Here is a 24,062-nt window from a genome sequence, read left to right as displayed (position 1 = left end):
ACATGCCCGTCACTGGCCCCGGGAAAGGGCAGTGTAGGGGGGATGGGACGGAAGAGGTCAAAGGCACCTATGAGTCGGCATCAGAGGCCAACATGGGAATCCGTCAAGGGCAGACCCCAGTCGGGGCTCACCTCTGCAGACCTGGGTGTGGCAGGTGCGGCTCTGGCGGGCAGGCCCAGGGCAGGGGGGCCGGGCGCACCTCCGGGAGCGGAGCTGCTCCCCTCCCCCGCAAGAAACACTGCAGTCCTCCCAGGGGCCCCAGGAGCCCCACACCCCAGGCCCAGGGCAGCCGGGCACCTCCTGGCACTGCAGGACGCCCTCCATACAGGTGCTGGGGACAAGGGAGGGGGCTTCAGAAGACAGCACCCTGGCCAACTCCCACAAGAGCCCCCACTGCCCGGCTCTGCAGCCCACCCCCTCCCTGCTCCTCTTGACTCACCAGTTGTCACAGGGCCCGGTCACCATCTCTCCGGGTTCCAGGCTCTCCCAGGAGCTGAGCCCAGACCCTGCTGACCGGCTCTGGTTCTCAGGGATCCCTGAGGGCACGGGTCGGGGTGGGACCCCAGACAGCTCAGCGGGCCCCGCACCCTCAACCCTTCCTCCTATCCCACTGCCTTCTACCTCCCTCCCTATCAGCCTACACCCCACGGATGCCCAGATCCTGGGCCTGGGAGGTGGAAGCCCCAGCCTGGAGCAGGGATGCGGGGGGATGCACGAGACACTAACGCCCGGAGCAACATCCTGCAGCCCAGGCTGGGCTCCGGAGCCAGACAGGCAGAGGCCAGGCCGGCGGGCACCGCGGTGCTCGGGAGAAATGGGGAGAGCACGGAAGGAAGCACTGACCCATGGCTCCAGGCTGGTACTGACAGCGGCAGAGGGCAGGAGGCACACAGAGGCCGTCCTGGAACAGCCGGCCAGGGGGGCACCCGCAGCTGGGCTGGCAGCCCGTCGAGCCCGGCTGGCACGCACTCCCGGGAGACAGGTCCTGACAGGAGCGGGGACAGGGCCGCCCACAGGGGAGAAGACCCTGGCCACCCCCACACTCTGTGGCGGGAAGGAAGCAGAGAGGGCAGACGCTGAGCAGGGGCCCATCCTGCAGGATCCCAGGACTCAGGGGGCAAGCCCTCCTGCCTCACCACCCCCAGCCGCCTGACTTTCCACCTTGTCCCAGGACCACGAGGTGAGGGATCTAAATGCTGCCTCTCAAAGAAAGTGACATGCATGCGTATACTGGGGACAAAGGCCAGAGGCCGTGTCTCCCAAGCCTTCCAAGGGACCCTCCCCGACCTCTACGGAAGCCCTTACCTGTGCATTTTGTGGAATTGTCCCGGCAGGGGCGACTCTGCCTGTGGCCCCCAGGGCAGGGCCTGCCTCCCTCAGGGGTGGGGGGCCAGATACACACCCGGCTCCGATGGGACTGCCCCAGGCACGCGTCACAGGAAGACCACAGTCCCCATGGGCTCCAGGCTCCGTCCACTGTGCCGGGAAGACAGCATCAACTGCCCTAGGAGGCCTAGGAGGTGCCCGGCCTATTGAGATTTGAGCAGACAAGTGGGGGCATCTCACCTGGGCACTCGGGCGAGCTGGAGCAGGTCTCCTTCTGATGCTGGGCCCCTGCCTCCCCTGCTTCCCCGGGACACGGGGCGCCCCCGTGCTGAGGGGCGGGGCAAGCGCAGGCCCTGGAGCGGGTCCTCGTCTGGCTCCTGCAGGGCTGGGAGCACGCCGTCCACTCCGACCATGGGCACCAGCCACCAGGCACTGCGGCAGGGGACAATGGAAGGGCACTGGGGCACAGACATCCCTTCCCCAGTCCCAGCCCTTACTGTGACCCTGACTGCTTTTCCTCACCTCCCCCTGAGCTGGGACATACGTACCTGGGCAAGGCAGGTCTGTGCAGCTCAGCCTCCCCTCTGAACAGGTGCTGGGCAGGGCATGCAGGCACAGGAAGGGGGACAGCAGCTCAGCCCTGCCTGTGCTCTCCACACGCACCCCTCCTAGGCTGCCTCTTCCCTTCCCCTCACCGCTACGCCCTCCTTTCCCTTCAGGCTCTCGGATGCCCCTTCGTCATTCTCCAGAGCATCTAGACCCTTCTCCCTGTCCCATTCAGGGACCTCTCGGGTGTCCTGCGGGCTCCCTGCAGGTCGCTGACCAGTGCGTCCTACTGGGATGTGACCACAGGCAGTGTGCTGCTAACGGGGGCCGGCCAGCGAGGAGGAACATCATACCTATCACCCCGCCCTCCCCTCAGAGCACACACCCAGCCTTCCACGTCTTCCAGAGAGCAGATGCACAGAGCTGGCTGCCTCGGTCTCCCCACCCGTCAGACCAGAGTTTCAGAGTGCCTGCCCACATCTCCTCGGGGACTGTGGGAGTCTAGCCGACGGCAGCTGAGACCCGGGAGAGCTCAGGCGCACCCCACCCTCAGCCTTGCACCTGCTTTCTGCCCACATGGCCGCCTCACCAGTAGTTGCAGCCATCAAGCCTCAGCAGCCGAGCTCCTGGGCGGTGCCGCTCCCCGCTCAGCAGGTCCAGGCAGCCACAGTGGCTGGGCTGCACGCAGAAGTCCCCGTCGGCACTCAGCACCTGGCCTGGAGGGCAGTAACAGCCGGGCTGGCAGTGCCACACGCAGTGCTGGGGGGCAACAAGTGGGGGGGCTCCGGTCAGCAGAAAACTGTGCCGAAGGGGCAGGGAGGGGAAAGATGAGGCGAAGGAGGAGGCTGAGGGGTGTGCAGAGGCAGAAGGCGTGGTTCTCCAGTTCGCAGTCATCGTCATGTTCTAAACACAGTTTCTGGGGCCCCTGGGGGGCTCAGTCGGTTAAGTGTCCGACTTCGGCTCAGCTCACGATCTCACAATTCGTGGGTTCGAGCCCCGCATTGGGCTCTCTGCTGCCAGCACAGAACCTGGATCCTGCTTCGGAACCTCTGTCCCCTGCGCCCCGCACCTCCCGCCCCTTCCCTGCTTGCCCTCTCTCTCTTCCTCTCTCAAAAATAAACATTAAAAAAAATTTATATATAAAATAAAACACTTTCGGTCGTGTCCCCTCCCCAGGGGAGGAGAGCCCACGAAGGGCTTCCCTGGGTGGGAGTGTCCTCCAAATGTGAATCCTGTGGAGGGTTCCATGGGGACCTGGTTAGTGCCTGGGAACCGAGGCATCTCCCAGAACGCAGGGAGCAGGGCAATGGAAGCTGGCTTGGGGCGGGGGGGGAGTCATTTGGGAAGGAGGTGGGGTCCCCTGGGGAAGCTGGGAGCCAGGCACTTGTCCTCCTTCCTCCCAGCTCACCCTGTGCAGCTCCTGCCTGAGCCTCTCAGACAGGGCCCTGCACAGGGCCCCAAGGCTGTCCCTTCGGCATCCTTGATTCAGGCCAGCTTCCGCGCCACACTGCTGCAGGCTCCGTGGGTCAGAGACCCTGTCTGCGCCTGCCTCTGTCCCTCTCCATGGTCCTGGACAGGCATTCCATGAAGGCTCACACACAAGCACACGTACACTCAGAGTCAGGGCATACGTGCCAAAAGGCTCACGGTGTTTGAGATGATGTAATGGAATGATCTCCCCTCCCTCTGTGTTTATGGAATCTTTGTAATAAAATGTTTAAATTGAGAAAGGCTTGATGGGCTGCTGGGTGAGGTTCACTCCTGAGACGGTCTCTGGAACAAAGGGGAGCCACTCTGATGGGCACTGACCCCATCCCTCCTCACCAGTGCCAGGCTGCCCCAGGCCCAAAGAGGTCATGACCCAAAGCCGCACCCTGCCCTCCTGCAAAGTGACGCTTGGGGCCAGAGGTCAGGCAGGCATTCCGAGGGAGCCAGACTCACCACGAGATCGTCACAGGAGCGAGGACAGGGAGGGCCACAGGGGCTGTACTCAGCCCCTTGAATGGTGGTGCAGTTGGTCACTGGGGAAGGGGACAGGGTGGGTTGAGAGCCATGTGGGTGCCGCCCACCCCAGCCCGTCTCTCCATAGTGTTCCCTGACCCCTGTGCCCCGTTCCTGGCAGGTACCTGGGCATGGCAGGGCCTGGCAGGCCTCTCCCTGGGCCTGAGGCCCCTCGCAGTAATCCCCCAGGCCCTGGGGTGGGGGCTGGTCACAGGCTCGCATCCGGCTCCGCAGGCCCCCCCCACAGCTCCGGCTACAGCTGGACCAGGGCCCCCAAGGACCCCAGCCCCCAGCTCCTGGGATGACAGCAAAAGAGCAGCTGGGGGAGGGGCCGGCCAGGGCTGGGGGCCAGCTGGCGCAAGGCAGCAGGTATGCACAGGGCATGGAAGGCACCATCCTGGGCACCGCAGGACTCACGGTCACATGCTGCCAGGAGGCAGGGCTCTTCCTCAGCATCGGAGCCTGGGCAAAGAGGCGTAGGCAAGGTCAACGGGGACGGCAGCCCCAGGACGGATGGTTCCGCGGTGGGGGGCCTGGTGCAGAAACGGTGCCGGTGGCGACGGGCAGGGCCACAGGAGGCCGAGCACTCGCTCCACGGGGTCCAGGGGGACCACGCGGGCTGACCTGGGGTACAGATGAGGGAAAGGCCGAGAGAGAGAGGATGAAGTGAGCGCAGGCTGGAGGCACTGGCCTGAGCAGAGCACCCCTTCTCCCTTCCCTCAACTCTGCCCCTGGTGGGGAGCAAGCAGGGGGCACAGTTAGGTGCGAGGCCCCTTCCTCACCCTCCTCACAGGGCCAGGAGGTGCAGTTGGTGATGAGCCCAGAAACACAGGAGCTGGAAGAAAACAGCAGAAGTTCGGAGGCGCTGTCACAGGCTGAAGTGTATTCCCCCAAATTCACACGTTGAAGCCCTAACTAACGCCCAGTATTCAGAATGTGACCTGATTTGGAAACGATGTCTTTATAGAGATGAGCAAGTCACAGTGAGGGCACTATGGTCCAATATGACTGGTGTCTTTATTTATTTACTTGTTTATTTATTTTTGAGAGACAGAGCACGAGCAGGGGAGGGGCAGAGAGAGAGGGAGACACAGAATCCAAAGCAGGCTCCAGGCTCCCAGCTGTCAGCACAGAGCCCAGCACGGGGCTTGAACCCATGAACCATGAGATCACAACCTGAGCGGGTTGCAGGAAGGCAGCTACAAGCCAAGGGACGCCAAGGCTCGCCAGCCACCACAGAAGAGAAGGTTCTGGAATGGATTCTCCCTCCCGGCCCTCAGGAGGAACCACCCTGCTGACTCCTTGCTCTTAGATTTCTAGTCTCCTGAACTGTCAGAAGACAAGCCCCAGGTCTGCTGTGTGGTTGTTGCAGCCTCAGCAGACAGAGACGGGTGGGAAGAGAAAGGTTGGTGGGGATGGTGTGGACACAGGCCCCAGATTGCTGACCGGCTGTGCCTGTGGGCCCAGGGGGATGGCCCACTGGAGGCCATCATCCCCAGCACTGAGGAGGGACAGCAGGGTGCCCCCGGGTCACGGGACCATCGGGTGGGGTGGGGGTCTTACCAGTTCTCACACGGACGAAGCACCACGCTGCCCGGGGGATAAAGGCGCCCCCCATGGGCACAGGGGCAGTCCTGGGAGGGCACACACACGTTGTTCTGGAATCAAAAACCATCATCTTCTGGATTCCAGGTGGGTCTGGCCCGGCCCGCTCCCCGCAGTCAGAACCTAGCACCCCTCAGGCTCCCACCCTCCAACGCCACCCAGCCTCCTTCCACAAACACCTCTGTCACCACCCTGTGGAAAACCCGTGCCAGCAGTTACAGGAGCCGTGGGGGAGGGGCATGGACCGCGCCCCCCCCCCCCAATCTCTGGGAGGAAAAAGACCATCTCCAATTGCAGGACATGAGACCGAATTGTCAAATGCCCATGAAATCAGCTAACAAAATACGAAACACGTGATCCGTATAGCAACGATGTTTTAAAAAAAAAAAAAAACAACAACTCTATGTTTTCATCAAAAAAATTAAAACCGATGAAATCATGCATACAGGAAGTTTGGAAATTATGCATACAGGAAGTTTGGACAAAAGTTGCTAATGCTTCAAATTAAAAACAAACAAAAACAAAAACAAAAAAACCCAAAACTGCCACCCATCAGTACACGATTCAAAGTCAAATGTACTGAGGTATGGGCCAGGCCCTGGGAGGCCCTTTCACCATTTCAGAGACCCTGATGAACAGACACATTATTACCCCAACTTGACAAATGAAGAAACGGAGGCACGGGAGCACGCGTCCTAAGGTCGCAGGACTGCTAGAAGAAGAGTCTGATTTGAACTCAGACCCCGCTGGACTCTGGCCCCTTAGCCACACCCCACATTCCGGAAATTTATCCCTGTAAACCCTCCCCACCACCCCACAAGCTTCTGTCCAAATTCCACTGCGCCCGCCTCACTTCCCTGCCTTCCAACAGCAGTGCCGCCTCCAGCTCTCCATCCCCTGCAATCTCTGACAGTCAAATCAGGATCACCTCTTCCGGGAAGCCCGCTGTCACTGACCCAGTCCCGGCCAGTCTGCATTTTGAGCTCCACAGTATGCAAAGCTCACTTCCTGTGTAAGGATGGTTCTACCTCCATTCTAGGGGCTCTGGGTCTGGTTTCCCCAGACCAGAGGCTTCATGAGGGCAGACTTTACTTTCTCCCCATGGTGGAGCCCCCATCGCAAGACTAAGCATGCAACAGGTGCTCAATAAATGACTCATGATAACATAAGACAACAGAGCACTCAAGGAGGCATGAATCACAAAGATCTTGTAGACCTATCACCATTTCACAAATGGGAAAAGAGAGGTCCAGGGAAACATGACCGTGTCTCACCCAGGGTCACCTGCTGGCTGCTGGCAGAGCTGAGCCATGACCCCTGAGTTCAGTGCTTTTTCCTCAACTCTCAAGCCCCATACCCTTGGTTCTCCCCTGCCCAGGTCGCTCGGAGGTCAGGTCAGGGAAGACACTCACCAGCAGGAACATCCCAGGTGGACAGTAACAGCCAGGGTGGCAGGTCTGGTCAGTCCCTTGCTGGACACTGAGCTCTGCACACGAGGCAGGGCCCTGGGCACAGTCCAGCCACCGCTGGCCCCCGGGACACACGCCAGGCACCGGCCCTGGGGTCACAGAAATTGATAACCAGCCCAGGCACAGTAAACTCTTTCCCGGGCTCCTAACTCAGGAGAGGCATCGGCTCTAGATGTGGCCAGGGAGGTCACAGGCTGCATGGCAGCTCAGGGAGAAGGGTTCCTGGGGTGACAGGGAGGGGCTGACAGGGCGCTGGGTTGGGGGGGATGACTACCGGGGGTACAGGAGCAGTGGAGGAGGTGGGGACAGCCCTCACCTGCACAGGGCTGCAGACCACAGGTGGAGAAGTCCACAAGGCTGGGCAGGCCACTGCCTCGGGTGCGGTTCCGGTAGCCACCGCCGCAGGGCACGGAGCACGGAGACCAGGGGCCCCACTCCCCACGAGGACCTGGAGTGGCAGCCCAGGTCACTGCGGGCCCTACCTCCCACACCCACCACAGCCCTCTCCTCCACCCAGACCCCTTCCTTCTCGAACCTACACGATCACAACCCATCTCAGGAGACCTCACTCCTCCCTGGCCTGGAGCAGGGCTGGCCTCCACGGAGGACCCCTCTTAGGGAATGACTCTCAGGGCTCTCTGGGGACATCCTCCTGGCATCTTTTACGCTAGGCCCTTGTACCGCTCTTGGGGTCTGGAGGGGGGAGTGAGTGGAGTGTTTCCTGGCTCTTCTCTGGGGGATTCTGAGGACCTCAGTCCCAGCTCTCACCCCGACACGGCCGCAGGCTGCAGAATTCGGCCTCCATATTGGGGCCCTGGCACGCAGCACCCCCGAAGGCAGCTGGGGGTGCGGTGCCCGCCCGGAAGCGCCGCCGAATGCCCACGTTGCAGCTGTGGCTGCAGAGACTCCAGGGGGTCCAGGGGCTCCAACCACAGGCCACTGCCAGGGTGGGTAGGGGGAGGGGCACAGTGGGTGTGAAGCCAGGTCAGGTCATCCCTGGTCCCCAACTTCCCTGGGGCACCATCGACATCCCCAGGAATTGATCTAAAGAGGCCAGCATCCCCTGTGGTCCCTGAGGACCCACCACTGCTGATTCCTGGGCATCAGGGTACCTGGGCAGGGCTCTGAGGTGCACACCATCTCACCGGAGATACAGGTGCTGCAGAGAGAGGACCCATCATGGCCACCGTCAGGCCCCGCCCCTTGGAGCTCTGTGTACCTGCCCCCAGGGGGACACGGCCGGCACACCACCCACCACCGAGGCCAGGCACAGAAGTCCAAGGCACAGAAGTGAAACCCGCAGAAGGGTCTAGAAAGTAAAGCCCCGTGGCCCCCTCGAACTTCATGAAGTGACTGAGGATTCTCACCCAGGCCCTCCCGCCTAGCTCCACCCTCCGTGGGCTCCCTGATGCCCCAGGCACTGTGCTGTCCTTTGTCCCACACTTTTATCCAGGAGTCACCTTTACGTGCTTTCCTTTCCGTCTGTATTTATCACACAGTTTGGAAAGGACTTTGAGCAGCTCTACGGGGCCAGGTAGGAGCCATTTCGAAAGAGTACACCCCAGTGTGAGCCTCTTGGAAAGAACAGTGTGCTTTTCTCTCCTTTTGCTTTTCTCCAACAAACGTGTTCAAGTTGCCCCCCGTCCAATACGTGGAAGTCCCAGAAAAAGAATCGAAGAAGGAAAAAGCAAAAGAGAAAGAGGTGGGGGAGAGGAAGCATGAAGGGGACTGTGGGGGGGGGGTCGGGGGATGGACAGGGGACAGGGAAGAAAAGGGAAGAGGAACAAGAAGAACAGAGAAAATGAAATGAAATGTAAGAAAAGGAAAGAAAAATGAGAGAAGCACAAGGCAGGGTGGGGCGGGGCCGGGGCGGGGTCGCGTGTCCCCTGCCAGCAGGGCCTGGTGTCAGCTTGGAGTGTTGGGGGCTTCAAGGTGTTTGAGCAGAAACCCAGTGGATCTCAACATCCAGGAAAGAGAAACAGGGGTGACTGAAAGGGAGGGTAGAAGACCCTCTCCAGCCCCTGCTTCCTTCACAAATCACCTCCCCCACCTTCGCCTCCCTTCCCCCCCCCCCCCCCGGCCGTCAGTTTACCAGTTATTGCAGGAGTCCAGCCGAGCCACTGCTCCCGGTGCATAGAGCTGCCCGTGCAGCTGGCAGGGGCATCGACTGCGGGGCAAGCAGCTGGCATTGTGCAGGAAAAGGCCAGGGGGGCAGGCGCAGCCGGGGGTGCAAAAGCTGGTACACTCCACCCCAGGGTCCTGAGCCAGGCACAGCTGAGGGCAGGGGCCCCCGTCCTGGCGGCACTGCTCTGCCGAACGGAACACCATGTCCCCTGGGCACTGGGCTGGACGGGCAGGCAGAGAGGGTCTCAGCATGGGCAGGAGGAAAGGGCCAGGGGACGGAGGGGCCAAGGGGAAGCTACATGCCAGTGGTCAGGGAGCAGGACTGAGGAGCCACGGGAAACCCCTCCCACTCCCCCTCCCTTGCAGGCTCGCTCCAGTGTCTGAAAGGTTGCCAGTAAAGACTCATAGCTTTGCCTGACTTTAATACACATATCCTTGGAAGTAGAACAGGAAGACAGAAGCCACCTGGGCCAGGAGTGGGACAAAGGAGAAAGGACAGGGAGAATGGGGCCAAGGGATTCTAAAGAAGGGCTGGCCCTGCTTCTCGAAATTCCTGCAGTGAGTGGTTCTGCCCAGAGGCCAGTCTGACCTCCTCGGCCACATGCCTGGGAAGGAGGCCTTGGGCAGGGAGGAGCAAAGACTGGGGACCAGTGCCCGGTCCCCAGGGTATGGGAGCCAGAGGAGGGAGACACAGGAAATCCGGGAGTCTCTTAGCTCAGGGTATGGCCTGACCTGGAGCCAGAGGTCAGTGATGTGAGAAGGTGGGGTGGAGAGAGGTCAAAATCCCCTGGGGGCTGGCTGGACGTGGCTGGGTAGAGAACGGCAAGGGTTAGGGGGAGGTTGGCACCTGTGCAGGGCTGCGTGTTGCAGTCCCTGGTCTGGCTGTGAGGTCCCTGGCACTTGGGGTCCCCAGGGGTGGAGCCGGAGCAGCTGCGCCCACGAATCTGGATGCCCCCATCACAGGGGGCTGAGCAGGTGGACCAGGGAGCCCACAGACCCCAGATGCTTTGCGCTGTCAGGAAGAGCCAAGTTCGTCATCACGGACGCCGGCAAAGGTGCGGGTAGGGGACGGGGTGCAGGAGGGCCACGCCTCCAGGACTGTCCCAAACGTCCCTTCAGGCCCGGCCCACCCTGTGAATCACAGGCTGGGGGTGGAGGAGACTCTTCGGGACAATAGGTTTGCTCTAGCCTCCCTGCCCCAGGTGCCCAAGGGGTCATTCTTCTCCCTTACTCCTCATCCCACCCTAGTGCTCAGGCCACTCCAGGGACAGAGGGGGCACACCTGGGCACACAGGGGGGCTGCAGGGCTCCTCCTGGGTGGCCTCTCCTGGGCAGGAGTTGTCCTCGGGGTTGGGGCAGAGCCGGGAACGACTGCGCCACCCAGGGCCTCCTCCAAGGGTAAGGCAGCTCCTGGAGCAGGAGGACCAGGGCTCCCAGAGCGTCCAGCCCAGCGTCTCTGGAGGAGAAAAGGACAGGCCTTCTGCACAGGGTTCCTGGCAGAGCTGGGAGGGAGACCGGGTCAGGTCTGAGAAGCCTCTGCCCCTCGAAAGTGGAAGGTAGGACCCCCCCACCTCCAGGCCCAGGCCTCTCTCTCGAAGCACAGCTCCTGCTCAGCCAAGCTCCAGCTCAGGCCACACTCTACCTGTGGGCTCGGCTGGCACCTCATGTCCACCACCCACCCTCACATTTTCCCCCAGATCAACTCATCCAGAGTCTTCTAAACGCCTATCCTTCATTTCTCTTCCATGCTAGAAACCCCAGTCGCCAAAGACACCTGTCGGTGCACCAGCAGCCATCCGTTCCCCTTCCTTCCCTCCTCTGCTATGAGAGCCTGGCCCAGACCCCACAGACCCATGCTCGCACCCCCAACTCCTATTCTCGCCTCTGTCCCATCTGCCTGCACAGACCTCTGCCGTCACCTGCTCTGCCTGAGGACGTCCTGGACCACGAAAGAGGGAAACGGCCTGGGCTCCCTCATCTGGCATCTGTGTGCTCCTGATTGTCTGCCCCACCCTCACTCACTTGGCCAGCAGGACCAGCTTCACCCCTGCTCTCAGGACACCCCGGCCCCCCAAGACCAGCCTGGGCTGGGCATGTGGGAGGGGGGTGCCGCCTGGGCCCCACCCTCTGTCTTGTCCCCGACAAAGCCCCATGCATCAAAGCCCCTTCTGGGGCTGCCTCCTGGACCAGAAGGCCGCACTGACCCCATGTGGGTGGCCGGCGGCCCAATCGGTCATGCCCTGTCTCCAGGGTGGGAATTGGGAGGAGGAAGGCAGGCATGAGGGTTGGGGGGGTGAGTAGCAGGCCCCCATGCGGGCTCCTGACCTACCTGTCCCGCATTCCACGTGGCAGGCCTGCAGCTCCTGCCTGTTGCCTTCACACGGGGCACCCCCAGAAGCAGCCGGAGGGTTGGAAGGGGACCTGGGGGGGATAGGCGGCCTGGGCACCCGGTCTCCTCTGCCTGCCCTCATTCCTGTCTTCCCGGTCACCTGTTCTCCAACCGTCACCTTCTCCACCCTCCAGCACCCCTTCCCTTCCTTCTCCCATATTCCTCTCCCTGCCCCCTACCCCCGCCACAATGGCTCCGTCCTGCACACCTGAACCGAGTTTGCACTCCAGAGCCACAGGAGCGGTCACAGGGACCCCAGGAGGACCAAGCTGACCAGCCACAGGACACAGGGCAGCCCCCGGGCTCGCACACCAGGGCCCCTTTCTCGCACACGCTGCAGGGGAGGGAGAGGCCGAGGAGGTCAGGACTGGGAAGGGGGTGGTGGAGAGGAGCTGGTCCCCTGACCCAGGCACTCCCTGCCACAACAGACATCCTCACCAGCGGCTGCAGTTGTCCAGGAGGAAGGGCACCCCCGGCTGCTTCAACTCTTCGCCCACCAGGCAAGGGCACTCAGAGAGGGGCAGGCAGCGGCCATCATGGAGGAGAAGCCCAGGGGGGCAGCGGCATCCTGGGGTGGAGGCAGGAGGGCACTCAGCCCCACGCAGGGGGGCAGTGGGGCGGGGAGGCTGGAGACCGAAGGCTGGTGAGTATCCTCCTCCCGAGGGCTCTGTCTGCTGCACCCTGACTGCTGGGTGTGCCTCACCTTCCAGACAGTGTCCACTGCAGGTTCTGTTGGCCTCAGGATCCAAGCAGGACGGCGGACATGGTGGCACCAGCCCCTTCTGGCACAGCTCAGCACTGATGTGAACACGGCCCAGCCCACAGTCTGGTGGGAGAGGGACACTAGGTGGGGCAGGTAGCAGGAGGCCCGGTGACCTTCCCTAACAGCCCCACCCCCACAGGGCTCCATCCCTGGATGCCCCTGCCCAGCCCTGCTCCCTTACCTGTGTCACCCGTGCAGGGCTGCAAGCCACAGGGTGCCCGCTCTTGGGAGGCCCCAGGGCAGGGAGCACCACCATTCTTGGGCGGAGGATCCACGCAGCTCCTCCTCCGACTTCGGTGGCCACCCCCACAGGAGACGCTGCAGGGCCCCCAGGCCTCCCACACAGCCCACACCCCAGCCACTGTGGGGGGAAGAAAGGATGGAGGCGGACCAAGTGAGCCCAAGGAGACTCAGACCGCGCCGGAGAAAGCAAGGTGGCAGGGTAGAGAAGGGGCCTGCGTGGTGGCCAGCTAGGTGGCCTAGGGCAGCACCACGGGGACTCAACAGGCTCTTCTCCTGTCTCAGGAAACCTCCCCTTGGTGGAGGGACTTGGGCAAAGATCTCTAGGTGCCTCCCAGGATGAAGGCTCTGGTCCCTGGAAAAGGGCTGGGGCAGTAGGGAGACTGGAGCGGGGCTCCTCCTGGTGGCAGCAGAAAAAACCAGGTTAGGAGACCAGGTGTGGGAAACCCCTCTCTGGAGCAGAGGCAAGGTCGGGACTACTCCCTTGCACCTACAGAACACAAGGGCTGTGAGGCCTTAGGCGCAGCCTGGGAACACCCTCACTCTGAAGTGGAAACAGCTTTACCGATCCAGTCCCCACACTAGAGGAGGGTAGGAACCCATCCAGGGCCACTCAGGCAGGAAAAGGGCAAGGCCAGGGGCAGCCTTCCTCCTAAGCCCTTTGGAGGTACGAGGCTGTAACTTCAGAAGGGGCTGTCCCCCTAGAGTCATGGAGAGGAGCCCAGACACCGGGGTCCCCAAGAGCGCAAGGGCACTCCCCCCCAGGTGGGTCTCGGATAGGAATCCACCCCAGGTGTCCCTTCCGGGGGCGGGGTCCTGAGGAGGCCTGGATGCCAGTCACCTGGGCAGGCCTGCACGAAGCAGGGCTGGCTGCGGAGCCTGTCGGATGGGCAGGTGCCCCCAGGCAGGGGAGGCCACAACAGGTCCCGGCGCTGGAAGGCGAGGCCCAGCCCACAGCTGCGGCTGCAGCTGCTCCAGCCAGACCAGGGCGCCAGCCCACAGTCCACTGCAAGGGGATGGGTGCGCAGGACTCAGAGGGGGCTCGTGCAGGAGCGGGGCCCTCAGAGGTGTCCCCTGGCCAGGTCCGTACCACAGCCGTCCTCGTCAGAGCCGTCCTGGCAGTCAGGCCGCAGGTCACAGCGTCGCTCGGCCGGCAGGCACTCCCCGCTATCGCAGCTCAGCTGGCTCGGGGAGCAGAGGGCTTTCGAGGCCGGCAGCCCAGGCAGGGCCGTGGCGGGCACCGGGAAGGGCGCGGCGCTCGCTGCCAGCAAGGTGAGGGGAAGGGAGCCACATAAGTGATTCCTGACTGGGTGATACACTGAGCCCCATCAACCTCGGGCCAAAAGCAGAACACACTTGTCAACCAGAGATCCTGCCCCTCCTTCCTCCTGAAGCTTCCCACACTCAGTACAGCCTTCTGTCTACATGTGAGGGGGGAGATCATGGGCTCTGGTCTGCACAGGCTCTCACCCAGCCTCTCTGCTTGTTAATGGCTCCTGGGGGCGTCTAGAAAGACATCAAGCTGTCTAGAACAACAGTTCCTTCCCTGGGGTAACCTCTTCCTGAATGCATACTCCCTGGGGTGGGCCTTCCCTGATTGAGAGAGTAGGCTTTGAGCACAGTGATCTACTTTGGATGGATGGATGGATGGATGGATGGATGGGTGGTGGAGGGATGGATGGATGGATTGATGGATGGATGGACAGATGGATATATGGGTGGGTGGATAGATGGGTGGGTGGGTAGGTAGATGGATGGGTGGATGGATGAATGGATGGATGGATGGGTGGGTAGGTAGATGGATGGGTGGGTGGATGGATAGATGGATGGATGGGTGGATGGATGAATGGATGGATGGGTGGGTAGGTAGATGGATGGGTGGGTGGATGTATGCATATATGGATGGATGGATGGATGGATGGATGGATGGATGGATGGTTAGACGAGTCTCCTCAAAAATCAGACAGGGTTTATGAAACAAGCCATGACCTAAGACCTACTGCATTTGCCCTCGTCACCATCCCCAAAGACACACACATTCCTAGCTGTTTTTACCCACTCAGGCTCTTTTCACTCTCTGCTACCCCTAGCCCCTCACAGTTCCTTCCCATATGAGCCAGGAATAGGGGGCAGAGACTTCTCCAAACCTAAAGCCCTCTGGTCACTGCTACCCACATGACTTCAAACCCTCCGGGGAGCCCTGCAGGGTCCCCTACTCACCACAGCGCCTCTCATCGGAGCCATCCAGACAGTCCTCCCTCCCATCACACAGCTGCTCCCGCTCCACGCAGCCCAGCACCTCACAGGGCACCTGGCCTGGGCTACACTGCACAGGTGGGAAGGGCGGCGGGGCGACACTCTGGCCTGTGGGCACCATCGCGGCCAGCTGACTGGACACCTGCCCACCACGTCCCCCCTCCCTCAGCCCCCAGTCTCCCTCCTCCTGACATCTGGTGTGTGTGCCCCCGCTTCCCGCCTCTCTTGGGATAATGGAAAAACAGTGAACTGCATCAGGAGACTTGGTCCTAGGCCTGATCCTACCAAAACTCTGACCTTGCGCTGTGGGATCTTGGGCAAAGCGGCTAACCTCCAGGGGCCTGTTTCTCCGACGGGGAGTTGTTCAGATGCATAGGTTTAGCAGGCAGAAGACGGTAGAATCTTACCAGCAGGGGCCACTGGACTCATGGGGTGCAGGGGGAGCTCTGTCATGGCTGTCGTTCCTGGTCTCAGGGCCTTGGCCTCAGGCTGGGAGGTGGGGGGGGTGGTGGTCTGCACAGATTCCCTAGGACTCAAGCGAGGAGCCTCGGAGTCTGGGACCTGAGTCACTGGCCCCTTCCCTGTGGATGCAGAAGGAGAGAGGTGAGGCCCTCCAGCTCCCCTTCCGTGAGATGAAGCAGAAACGGGTTCTCCAAAGGGGTATCCAGGCTTTGGGTGGTGCAGGGTTGAGCACAGACCACACCACACCTTCTGAGGGACTTCAGACCACAAATGAGGTGGAACTTAGTAGTCCGAGGAGCACAAGAGGATTTTAAATGAAAGCAGGAAAGCACTTAGTGTCAAGCTGAGATTTGTACCCTCCTCTCAAGAAGCCACACACGGCAGCTTCCAAGAGGAACCGACAGCACAATGAGACATTCAAGTCTGCACCCGATGACCTCCTGGCAGCTACAGCGAAAAGGGGGTTCGAGATTCTCATTGCCCAACCAAGGATTAACGTTATGACACAGCCAGTTTTCGAGAACCAGACTCAGCGTGACGTTAGAATTCATCACATAGCCTGCATCTTGCGGACTCAAGTGATGGTACAAGTTGCTTCGTCTGCTTTTCACAAAAAACACAGAAGGACGGGCCAGCTGGGCTCCTGGATGACTTCGCTGGAACTCACGGGAAGGGGTCAAACTTAGACCTCTTAGTCTCACAGATGGAAAAACAGAGCCCAGGGAGGTGGTGAGGCAAGCCAACATCTCCCAAAAGAGGAGGTCAGAGCCAAGCCACAGCCAGCTGACAGCCCTGCCCATTTCCGGCCTTGCTCTGAAGACAGCTCTCCTCAGGCTAACGTGCAGGTGAAAGGTCAGGCAGCCACAGGGAGGCTGGTACATGACCCTCAGGGAGCCCCTTCCTTGTCCTTGTCCTTGTCCATATACCAGGGAGGCTGGTACATGACCCTCAGGGAGCCCCTTCCTTGTCCAGTTTAGGAACATGCTAACTTGGTGACCCCATGTTCCCCGTGCCCACTTAGAGACATGCATGGCCAACAAACCCTTCAGAAAGGGGTACGTGGCTGCATCCATGGGTGAACAGAGGGGGCACAGGCGGTGCCAGGCAGCACCCCGCAGCCCCAGGGATCCCGTCCTGGCCAGGGGTCTGGAGAAGGCAACCATACTTCAGGGCACACGCTCAGCCCTGGGAACCAGTCTGGGGGATCCAACCCTAGAGTCCAGGAGGGCGGGCAGAGGCAGGATTTGGCCAAGGTGTCCTCCACAGTGACCAAGTATTCCTTCTAGAAGCAATCCCGCTCCACTTAGGGATGTCAGGTGTCCGAAGACTGAATGCCAAGATGTAATAGCCCCTCGCCCTGAAGGGGTGGGCAGGGTAGGGGGGTGGGGATGGGGCCTGGAGTTTGGGTACATACCTGTGGGGGGTACAGATGACCCTTGCCAGGGACGCCAGCGTTCTGCATCTGCCAGACCCTGCAGAGGGAGAGGGGTCAGCTGCCCATACAGCCCAGGGCCCTGAGGGCAATTCCACCTGAGACTAGGGACCTAGCTCTCATTGCCTTTGGGACGCACCTATGTCCCATGGCCCCTCCCCTGTCCCTGAAGCACAGGGCCCAGCTGGGGGGTGGAGACTCACTTCCCTACAACACCTCCGGGCTGACACCCAGGGGCTCTTCTCGCTGACCCACCTAGGATTCTGCTTCTGCTCTTGCCCTCCCAAACCCCGTCTTCCCCCCAGTATCCACACATATGGGCTTCAGCGCTATGGTCGCTCTCCCCTTGGGTCCCTGACCAGGCTGTTCTCCAGAGGGAGAGTGTCCACCCTTCATCTCCACATTGCAGACCCCACTGCCCCAGATGCCCCATCCTTCAAGCCTCTTCCAGGAAGCCTCTGGGGACCCTGGGGACAAGTAAGGCTTTTCCCACCTCTGAGTGTCTGATGCCCTGTTGCCAGCCCTGTGGGCATAACTTTGCCACCTGGGGGTGAAGGCCTCTCCTGTCTCCCAAACTCCTCCAGGCCAGGCACCTGCCCTGTGCTTCTCTGCCCCTCTGACCTCCAGCCCCCAGTCCAGCACCGGGCTGGGCCCCGGAAGGCTCACAGGCTGAAGTGGACTGCGAGAGCAGACCAGGGACACGTGGGGAGGCAGCGCTGGCTGAAGGTGCGAAGAGAGGGAGACTGCAGGGCGAGGGAACGCGGCTGCTGAGGCCCTGGGACCAGGGCTCCCCATGCCCCGCACCCCACCTGCTGGGCCTACAGCTCCCCACTCACCTTGCTGGGCTGGGGGGACAGCTGTCCGGGCTGGGTGGAGGAGAGAGTTGGGGTCCCGGCTGTGGACCAGACTCTGGGAAGAAAAATAACCAAGGGACTCCAGGGGTTCTCCCAGCTTCAGAGCCACCACCCGGGCAGGGGGGTCAGCGCTCCCAAGGTGGGCCCAGGGCAGGGCAGGGCAGGGCTGGGGCACTCCAAAAGGGCACGCCCACTAAACTAGACAAAGGAGATGTTATCCCAGTGGTTTTCAACGTATTAACCCCCCTGCAGGGCTTGTAAAACAGATTTCTGGGCCCCACCCTCGAGTGTCCAGCTCAGCCCCGCTGAGCTCGGGCCTGAGAATCTGCATTGCTAACAATTGCCAGGTGACGCTGCTGCTGCTGGTCCAGGGGCCACATTTTGAGAACCAGTGACCTCCAGACTCTAGGAAAATGGCAGAGGATCCTAGAATCCCGTGGTGGGAAGGGGCCTCCAAAGGCACCCAGCTGCACTGACGCAGCACGCAAGGCCAGGGAAATAGTGCAGGACATCTCTCCCGTGGCTGACCCCTCCAAGGCTGAGCTGGGCACCTGTACCTGCCAGTGTCCGCGGGCAGGGGCACACAGCCCTCTTCATCAGAGCCATCTTCACAGTCCTTCACGCCATCGCACGGGCCTCCCCTTGGGGCACACTCACCACTGGCACAGCGGTGCCCAGCCCCTGGGCACAGGGGCGCCACCAGCGGGGACACTGGTGGGAGGGGAGGGCTGAGGGCTCCTGTCTGTCCCTCTTCCCACTCCCGCCGATCCCACTCTCAGCCCCGCCCGTACCTGGCTCACAGCCCAGCAGCTCCACCCACGGGGAGGTGTTGTGGTTGGTGTCACTGTGGGGGACACGGGGCCACACCCGGACATGCTGAGTCTGCACCATCTGGCCAAACATCCACACTGTGGGGGCCACTTCATCCAGGTTCTTAAGGAAAAGCTGCAGGAACAGGGGTGACTGTTCACCAGACCCGAGCCTGCCTTTTCTCCGGACTGCCACCCGACCCTGCTGAGTGCCCCCGCCCAATCCGAATCCCCCAGCCGTCAAGGCATGAAAAGCATGCTCTCCTGGCATTAATCACCAGGGTCCCTCAAGGCTGTGGGTTCTGGTCCTGGTGCCCTGAGGGCAGGGGCCAGGTTGTGCCTGCTGGTGAGTCCCCAGGGCCTGGCTAGTGCCCCCGTAAGAATCAAGAGGGAAGGGGCACCTGAATGGCTCAGCTGGTTGAGCGGCAGACTATTGATTTTGACTCAGGGTCACGATCCCAGGGGATGATGGGATTGAGCCCTTCATCAGGCTCCTCGATAAGTGTGGAACCTGCTTAAGATTCTCTCTCTCTCTCTCTCTCTCTCTCTCTCTCTCTCTCTCCCTCTCCCTCTGCCCCTCCCTTCCTACCCCTCTGCACACACGCATGTGCTCTCTCTCTCTCAAATAAGAAGTAAAATTAAAAATTGGGGGGGAAAAACCTTAAAAAAAAGAATTAAGAGTGAACACATGGTGTGGACTGATCCCTCCTGCTTCATGAGACTTGTCTCCCTGGGGAGGATGTAAACCTCCAGGGCAGGGCTGGGTCCCAGCTGCTCTTGACATGCCCTCTGAAATCCCCAGTGAACTTGATGTCCCCTGACTCCCCTCCCTCCACAGAGCTTTGCACACCTGCCCCACGCCAGAGCCACTTGGATAGCTCCTGACGCCCTGCTAATGACAGGTGTTCAACAAGCCTCCAATATAAGAATGTTCTTCGGGGACACTGGAAGGCCCTTGGGGACAAAGACGGTGGGATTCGCAAAGAGGCATGTGGGTCACTGGCCCAGGAGGCTCGAGTGGCAGTACCTTGGCTGGGGGCAGGATCCCAGGCAGAATGTCACTATAGTTGTGCCAGTGTAGACCATCAGTGCTGAACTGCAGCAAGGCCAAGGACCCAGTCTCCTGCACTATGATGCCTAGAGCGTGGGCGGGGGGGGGGGGGGGGGGGGGCGCGAGAGGGGGCGGGGGTCAGAGCTGAGAGAGTGAACCCCAGCCCCCGCCTCCCATTACTACCCCATCCCAAGCCCCGCCCCATCACCGCCCCGTCCCCCCCAGCCCTGCCCCCCATCACCATCCCATCCCCCCAGCCCCGCCCCCATCACCGCCCCACCCCCAGCCCCGCCCCCATCACCGCCCCGTCCCCCAGCCCCGCCCCCCATCACCACCAGTCCCTCCTGCCCCGCCCCCACCGCACTGACCAGTGAGGTTCCTGGGCAGCAGCAGGTCCAGCTGCAGGTAGGGGGGCAGAGTGTGCCGCTGAGTGCGAGTGTTCTCGATCGTGCTCCCGCCCCGATAGCCAGGCCCCCTGGTGGGAGCCCCCAAGAGGGCAGCCTGGGTGGGGAGCTCCAGCTGCAGGTTTTCCCTGGGGAGTCCCGCCAGGCCCAGCGGAGAATAGCAGGGGTCTGGGTGCAGAAGAGAGAGGGGCTGGAGTGCAAGGGAAGAGGGTGGCGGGTGCCTGCCAGGGACATAGTCAGGAAGTCCCAAGGGGGGCTGAGGGATGCAAAGGGCCCCATGGTTGACCTCGACCTGGGCTGGAAGGGTGGTCCAGAGAGGGCAGAGTCAAACAGGCAACCTAAGCCAGGATGACTTCCAGATCCTTAGGATAACCATCCTCCCCATGGAAGGCAGGGGTAAATTGCAGCGTTCCTGCCTCCTCTCTTAGGCTGGGCAAACCCTGGGCGGTAATTCCTCTCTGACCTACAACCGCATGTGGCCCTCACCTCCAGGTGGAGGTAGAACGTAGGTGACCAGACGGGGTCCGATCTGGGGACTGAGGGCTGGAGAAGGTGCAGGGGTGGCCATGGCGAGGATCGTCTGGTTCTCACCTGTGTGGGGGGACTCAAGGTTCAGGAGGGAGAGACCTGCAGATAGGCTCACACTAGCCCCAAGCCCCACACCCAGGCCTCTCCCCACCTCTTGCAGCACTTTCTCCCTCAGAACTTTCCAGGAGCCCCCAGAACAACCTCCCGGCTGGGAAAGGCCTGTTCTCCTTCCCTTGGCATGAACTGGGGGTTTTCACTTCCACTGAGTATTTAGAAATAGAAGACCTTTCTGAGCACTAGAAAAGACCTTCCATCTCTGGATGGAAGCACCCCTGTGGGCTGGAGTCTAGCTCCCGCTTGCCAACTTGCACAGTGAACAATCTGTACAACTGTGAGTGCTGGCCCTCCTCTAACCTCGGCAGCCTGTAGGTGCACTTTTAGGAGCAGGAATCTAGACCCATAAACGCATTCACTTTCAAGCCTTTGTGTGTTTCTGTTTCGTTCATAACTCAGTTTCCAAGCAAAAATACTCTTGAAAAAGTTGAACTTTGTCTTGGTTCCTCTTAGGAGAAAGGCCAGGAACCAGATCTGACCCAGCTGAACCAGAGAAAAGAAAGCACCCTCGATGGGGAGGCAGAGTTCTAGCCCAAAAGAGACAGAAGAGACCTGATCTCAGGAGGACGGAGACAAGCCCTTCCACCCAGAGGGCCCCTTCCTTCCCCAGTATCCAGGACTCAGGCTCCCCCCAGCTGGGGCTGGGGTAGCCACGGATCCCCCCACCCTGCTCAGTGCTACCACCTGGGGCTCCCTGTGAGTCCTCACCATCCTCCTCCCTGCCATTCCCCAGACCCACTCACCACCAGGGAGGGCACAGTGGCAACACGAGTCTCCCGTTCCCTCCACCAGGACCCAGTCCTGCGGACACAAGAGTCAGGCTGGACACAAGAGTCAGGCTGAGCCGGCCACCTGCCAACCTCCGGCCCAGCCTATGGGGCCGCTGGAAACCCTGGCCTCTACACAAGGCCCCTCCCACTGCCCCGCCCCCAGGCCCCTATGCCCCCTCACCTGGCGGCAGCCGCCCAGTGGGCAGTAGGGGGAGCAGCGCACGGTGCTGTTGTGCAGACATTGGCAGACTCCGCAGGGGCCCTCTCGCCAGCGCTCCCCTACGCCGCGGACCCGGCCCCGCTGCTCACAGCCCTCACACGGCTCCGTCCGGCACCTGGAAGAAGGGCCGCCACTTGGCCACTTGCCGGGTGAGTGGGCTCGCCTAGGCAACCAGCCCGTCCTGGTGTGCCCGGAGTGAGCGGTCTCCCAGGACTTGGGACTTTCAGTGATAAAACCGGGAAAAGTCCTGGACCAGCTGCGCTGCTTGGTCTCCCTATCTCCTGACTCCCAGCCCTGCACCCCAGAAACTGCAACTGGCCCAGGAAAGGGGTGTGGAAGCAATCTGTGCCAAGACCCTAGCCAGTGGAGCCCATTTCAGAAGGGGCGTGGTGGGCAGATCTGGCTCACCCCCTCAGTACCTCCCTTCAGCGACCTTCAGAGGCACAGGGTGCAAACCAGAGGACCCATACTTGCCCCTAGACTTGTGGGCTCCCTATACCCCTCTTTTGGACCTTGAGAGCCTAAAACTGATGCAGAAGAAGGCCAGATATTCCCCCAAAGAGGCGCTGGGAATCCTGGTGTTTAGACTAATAGGGCTCAGAGTAGGAGAGGTTCCTCATTTGGAGTCCATGGTACCTGTGGAAGTATCTCAAGAAAGGGCACACCAGCAGCTTCCTACCTGGGCACTGGAGGTGAGGGATAAAGGTCTCTGCGGGTCCCTGGGGTGGGTGCAAGTACCTGCGGGCCTTGCGGTGGATGCCCCGGCACTGGCGACCTTGGCCCGAGAGGCGGGGGTTGTTGGGGCTCCGGAAGGACCACTGGATGCTCTGGCTCCCGCAGGGGCCCAGGCACTCAGCCCAGGGGGACCAGGATGACCAGCCACAGTTCACTGTGGGAGAACCAAGACTCAGGGGTCAGAGGAGGGCTGGGTGCCCAGCTGGGTAGTCTGGGAGGGGACAAGGACCCCTTGGGAAGAGTCAAGGGTGGGGCCTCACCAACACAATCTGGATCGGGCCGACAGCGTTGGGGCCGCCCATCCTGGCAGATGCACAGCTGGCAGCTGGCTTTGATGCGCTGCCCAGGCCAGTAGCGGGTGCCATCCACCAGGCAGGGGCACTGCCGGGGCCACACACACTGCCCCTCACTGCCCAGCACCTGTCCGGCAGGGCACCAGCAGCCTAGAGAAGGCCCAGGGTGAGGCTTCCCTGCAAAGCGTTCAGCTCCACAGACACACCGGCCACAACCTGGGCCCAGAGCTGCCCCACGCCCCCCGCCCTTACCTGGGCTGCTGCAGGGCTGGTCAGCCGAGCACACAGCCCGACCAGAGACTTCATCGCAAGTCAGAGGACAGGGAGCACAGGGCCAGAACACCAGCTGCCCAGAGCAGGTGGCATTGAGGCAGCCATCCCGAGGGCAGGGCCCTGAGAGAAAATCAGAACCACGGTTCGGAACGGTGGGTCGGTCCCCCGCAGAAACAAGCCACTTCCCAGCCGTGCCCTCCTTCCTCGCACTCACTGGTCTGGTGGGTGGCGTGAGAGCCCCCAGGCAGCGTGGCGCAGGTCCGGCCCCCATTCCGGGGTGGGTGACACTGCCGCTGCCGGGTCATGGTGCCCGTGCATGGCTCGGAGCACGGGGACCAGGGAGACCAAGAGGTCCATTCACCATCCACTGTGAGGAGAAGGGGCAGGACAAGTGGGAGGAGGGGGGCATGAGGCCAGTCTGAGAGCCCCGTGATCTTCCTCTCCCTTGCTGTCTCTGGGCCGCCCGCCCCCTGGCCCTCCCGGGTACCCCAGGCCCCTCACCGGGGCAGGCGGCCGTGAAGCAGGCCTGAGTCTGGTGCTCAGGGCCTGGGCAGTGCTGCAGCACCGGGAGACTAGGTGGGGAGCAGCGGCGGCTCCGGGCCTGCACCCCAGGCCCACACGTCCTGCTGCATGGACCCCACAGGTCCCAGGGGCTCCAGGCCCCACAGCCCTGCTCTTCTGGGGAAGGCCCTGCCGTCCCTGCCAATTCACAGTCAGGCTGCCCGTCACACACCTGGGGAGGGAACAGGATCAAAGTTCCTTTCAAGTCAGGTGGCACAATGGCTCTCCCTGTGCCACCCCCTTCCTCCCTCCCTCCTTCCCTCTCTCACCAGCTGGAAACTGATGCACAGGCCATCAGGGCAGGAGTATTCCGGGCAGGGAACCCTTGTCCCGTTGGGGCCTCCTGGGGCTGTCATCCCCTCTGAGGGGAAGAGAAGAGAAAACAGTAAGACGAGGAGAACTCCCCACCACCCCCCCCCCCAGCCCCCACCAGCCTTGGCCTTCATCAGGGGAACCGTGTCCATACCGCAGCCCAGCTCATCCTCGCCCTGGGAACAGTCAGAGATCCCATCACAGAGCTGCTCGGGGCTCAGGCACAGCTGGGGAGCCAAACCACAGGAGAAGAGGCCACCGCAGGGGGGCAGCTGGGTGGAGCCTGTGGGCACCCAGAGAGTGTCCTGTTGGGCTCCTGCCCCTCCCACCCTCTCTCTGCAGAGCGGTTGGCAGGGGGAGCCAAGGGCACTGGAAGGGGAGGGCAAGGAGAAGGCTGAGCCTGCACGGAACCTGAACCTGGCTCAAAGACACCTTGGGAGGCGTCCAGAAGGGGCACAGGGACCTGGGGAAGCACTGGAGCCGGTGGACAGCTGCCCCCTCCTCCCAGGGTGAGGTGGCTAGGAC

At 61.7% G+C, this 24,062-nt stretch overlaps 1 protein-coding gene across 1 annotated transcript in view; it reads right to left on the bottom strand.

Moving 5' to 3' along the window:
• LOC123607306 (SCO-spondin-like) overlaps positions 1-24,062 on the bottom strand; it is a 56,823-nt gene that overhangs the window by 15,903 nt on the left and 16,858 nt on the right. Inside the window, exons 32-75 of the mRNA XM_045496418.1 lie at positions 23,692-23,820; positions 23,495-23,586; positions 23,166-23,397; positions 22,879-23,031; positions 22,644-22,784; positions 22,359-22,541; positions 22,102-22,252; positions 21,325-21,478; positions 21,117-21,174; positions 20,218-20,322; positions 19,696-19,899; positions 19,304-19,413; positions 18,259-18,412; positions 18,025-18,178; positions 17,450-17,522; positions 16,596-16,653; positions 15,127-15,300; positions 14,684-14,827; positions 13,554-13,724; positions 13,305-13,469; positions 12,405-12,584; positions 12,164-12,286; positions 11,899-12,028; positions 11,669-11,794; positions 11,401-11,492; positions 10,354-10,527; positions 9,919-10,083; positions 9,040-9,292; positions 8,060-8,106; positions 7,716-7,886; positions 7,264-7,395; positions 6,891-7,036; positions 5,437-5,531; positions 4,656-4,708; positions 4,291-4,497; positions 3,999-4,169; positions 3,814-3,893; positions 2,462-2,631; positions 1,875-1,921; positions 1,567-1,758; positions 1,306-1,476; positions 844-1,044; positions 440-536; positions 132-331 (exon numbers count right to left, since the gene is read on the bottom strand). Coding sequence (XP_045352374.1) covers positions 132-331; positions 440-536; positions 844-1,044; positions 1,306-1,476; positions 1,567-1,758; positions 1,875-1,921; positions 2,462-2,631; positions 3,814-3,893; positions 3,999-4,169; positions 4,291-4,497; positions 4,656-4,708; positions 5,437-5,531; positions 6,891-7,036; positions 7,264-7,395; positions 7,716-7,886; positions 8,060-8,106; positions 9,040-9,292; positions 9,919-10,083; positions 10,354-10,527; positions 11,401-11,492; positions 11,669-11,794; positions 11,899-12,028; positions 12,164-12,286; positions 12,405-12,584; positions 13,305-13,469; positions 13,554-13,724; positions 14,684-14,827; positions 15,127-15,300; positions 16,596-16,653; positions 17,450-17,522; positions 18,025-18,178; positions 18,259-18,412; positions 19,304-19,413; positions 19,696-19,899; positions 20,218-20,322; positions 21,117-21,174; positions 21,325-21,478; positions 22,102-22,252; positions 22,359-22,541; positions 22,644-22,784; positions 22,879-23,031; positions 23,166-23,397; positions 23,495-23,586; positions 23,692-23,820 — 6,228 coding nt within the window. The remainder of the gene's footprint in view (positions 1-131; positions 332-439; positions 537-843; positions 1,045-1,305; positions 1,477-1,566; positions 1,759-1,874; positions 1,922-2,461; positions 2,632-3,813; positions 3,894-3,998; positions 4,170-4,290; positions 4,498-4,655; positions 4,709-5,436; positions 5,532-6,890; positions 7,037-7,263; positions 7,396-7,715; positions 7,887-8,059; positions 8,107-9,039; positions 9,293-9,918; positions 10,084-10,353; positions 10,528-11,400; positions 11,493-11,668; positions 11,795-11,898; positions 12,029-12,163; positions 12,287-12,404; positions 12,585-13,304; positions 13,470-13,553; positions 13,725-14,683; positions 14,828-15,126; positions 15,301-16,595; positions 16,654-17,449; positions 17,523-18,024; positions 18,179-18,258; positions 18,413-19,303; positions 19,414-19,695; positions 19,900-20,217; positions 20,323-21,116; positions 21,175-21,324; positions 21,479-22,101; positions 22,253-22,358; positions 22,542-22,643; positions 22,785-22,878; positions 23,032-23,165; positions 23,398-23,494; positions 23,587-23,691; positions 23,821-24,062) is intronic.

The sequence above is a fragment of the Leopardus geoffroyi genome, chromosome A2 (genome assembly GCF_018350155.1).
Source record: "Leopardus geoffroyi isolate Oge1 chromosome A2, O.geoffroyi_Oge1_pat1.0, whole genome shotgun sequence".
NCBI classification, from domain to species: domain Eukaryota; kingdom Metazoa; phylum Chordata; class Mammalia; order Carnivora; family Felidae; genus Leopardus; species Leopardus geoffroyi.
The sequence above is the reverse complement of the archived record's forward strand: the minus strand, read 5'-3'. Positions and strand labels throughout refer to the sequence as shown.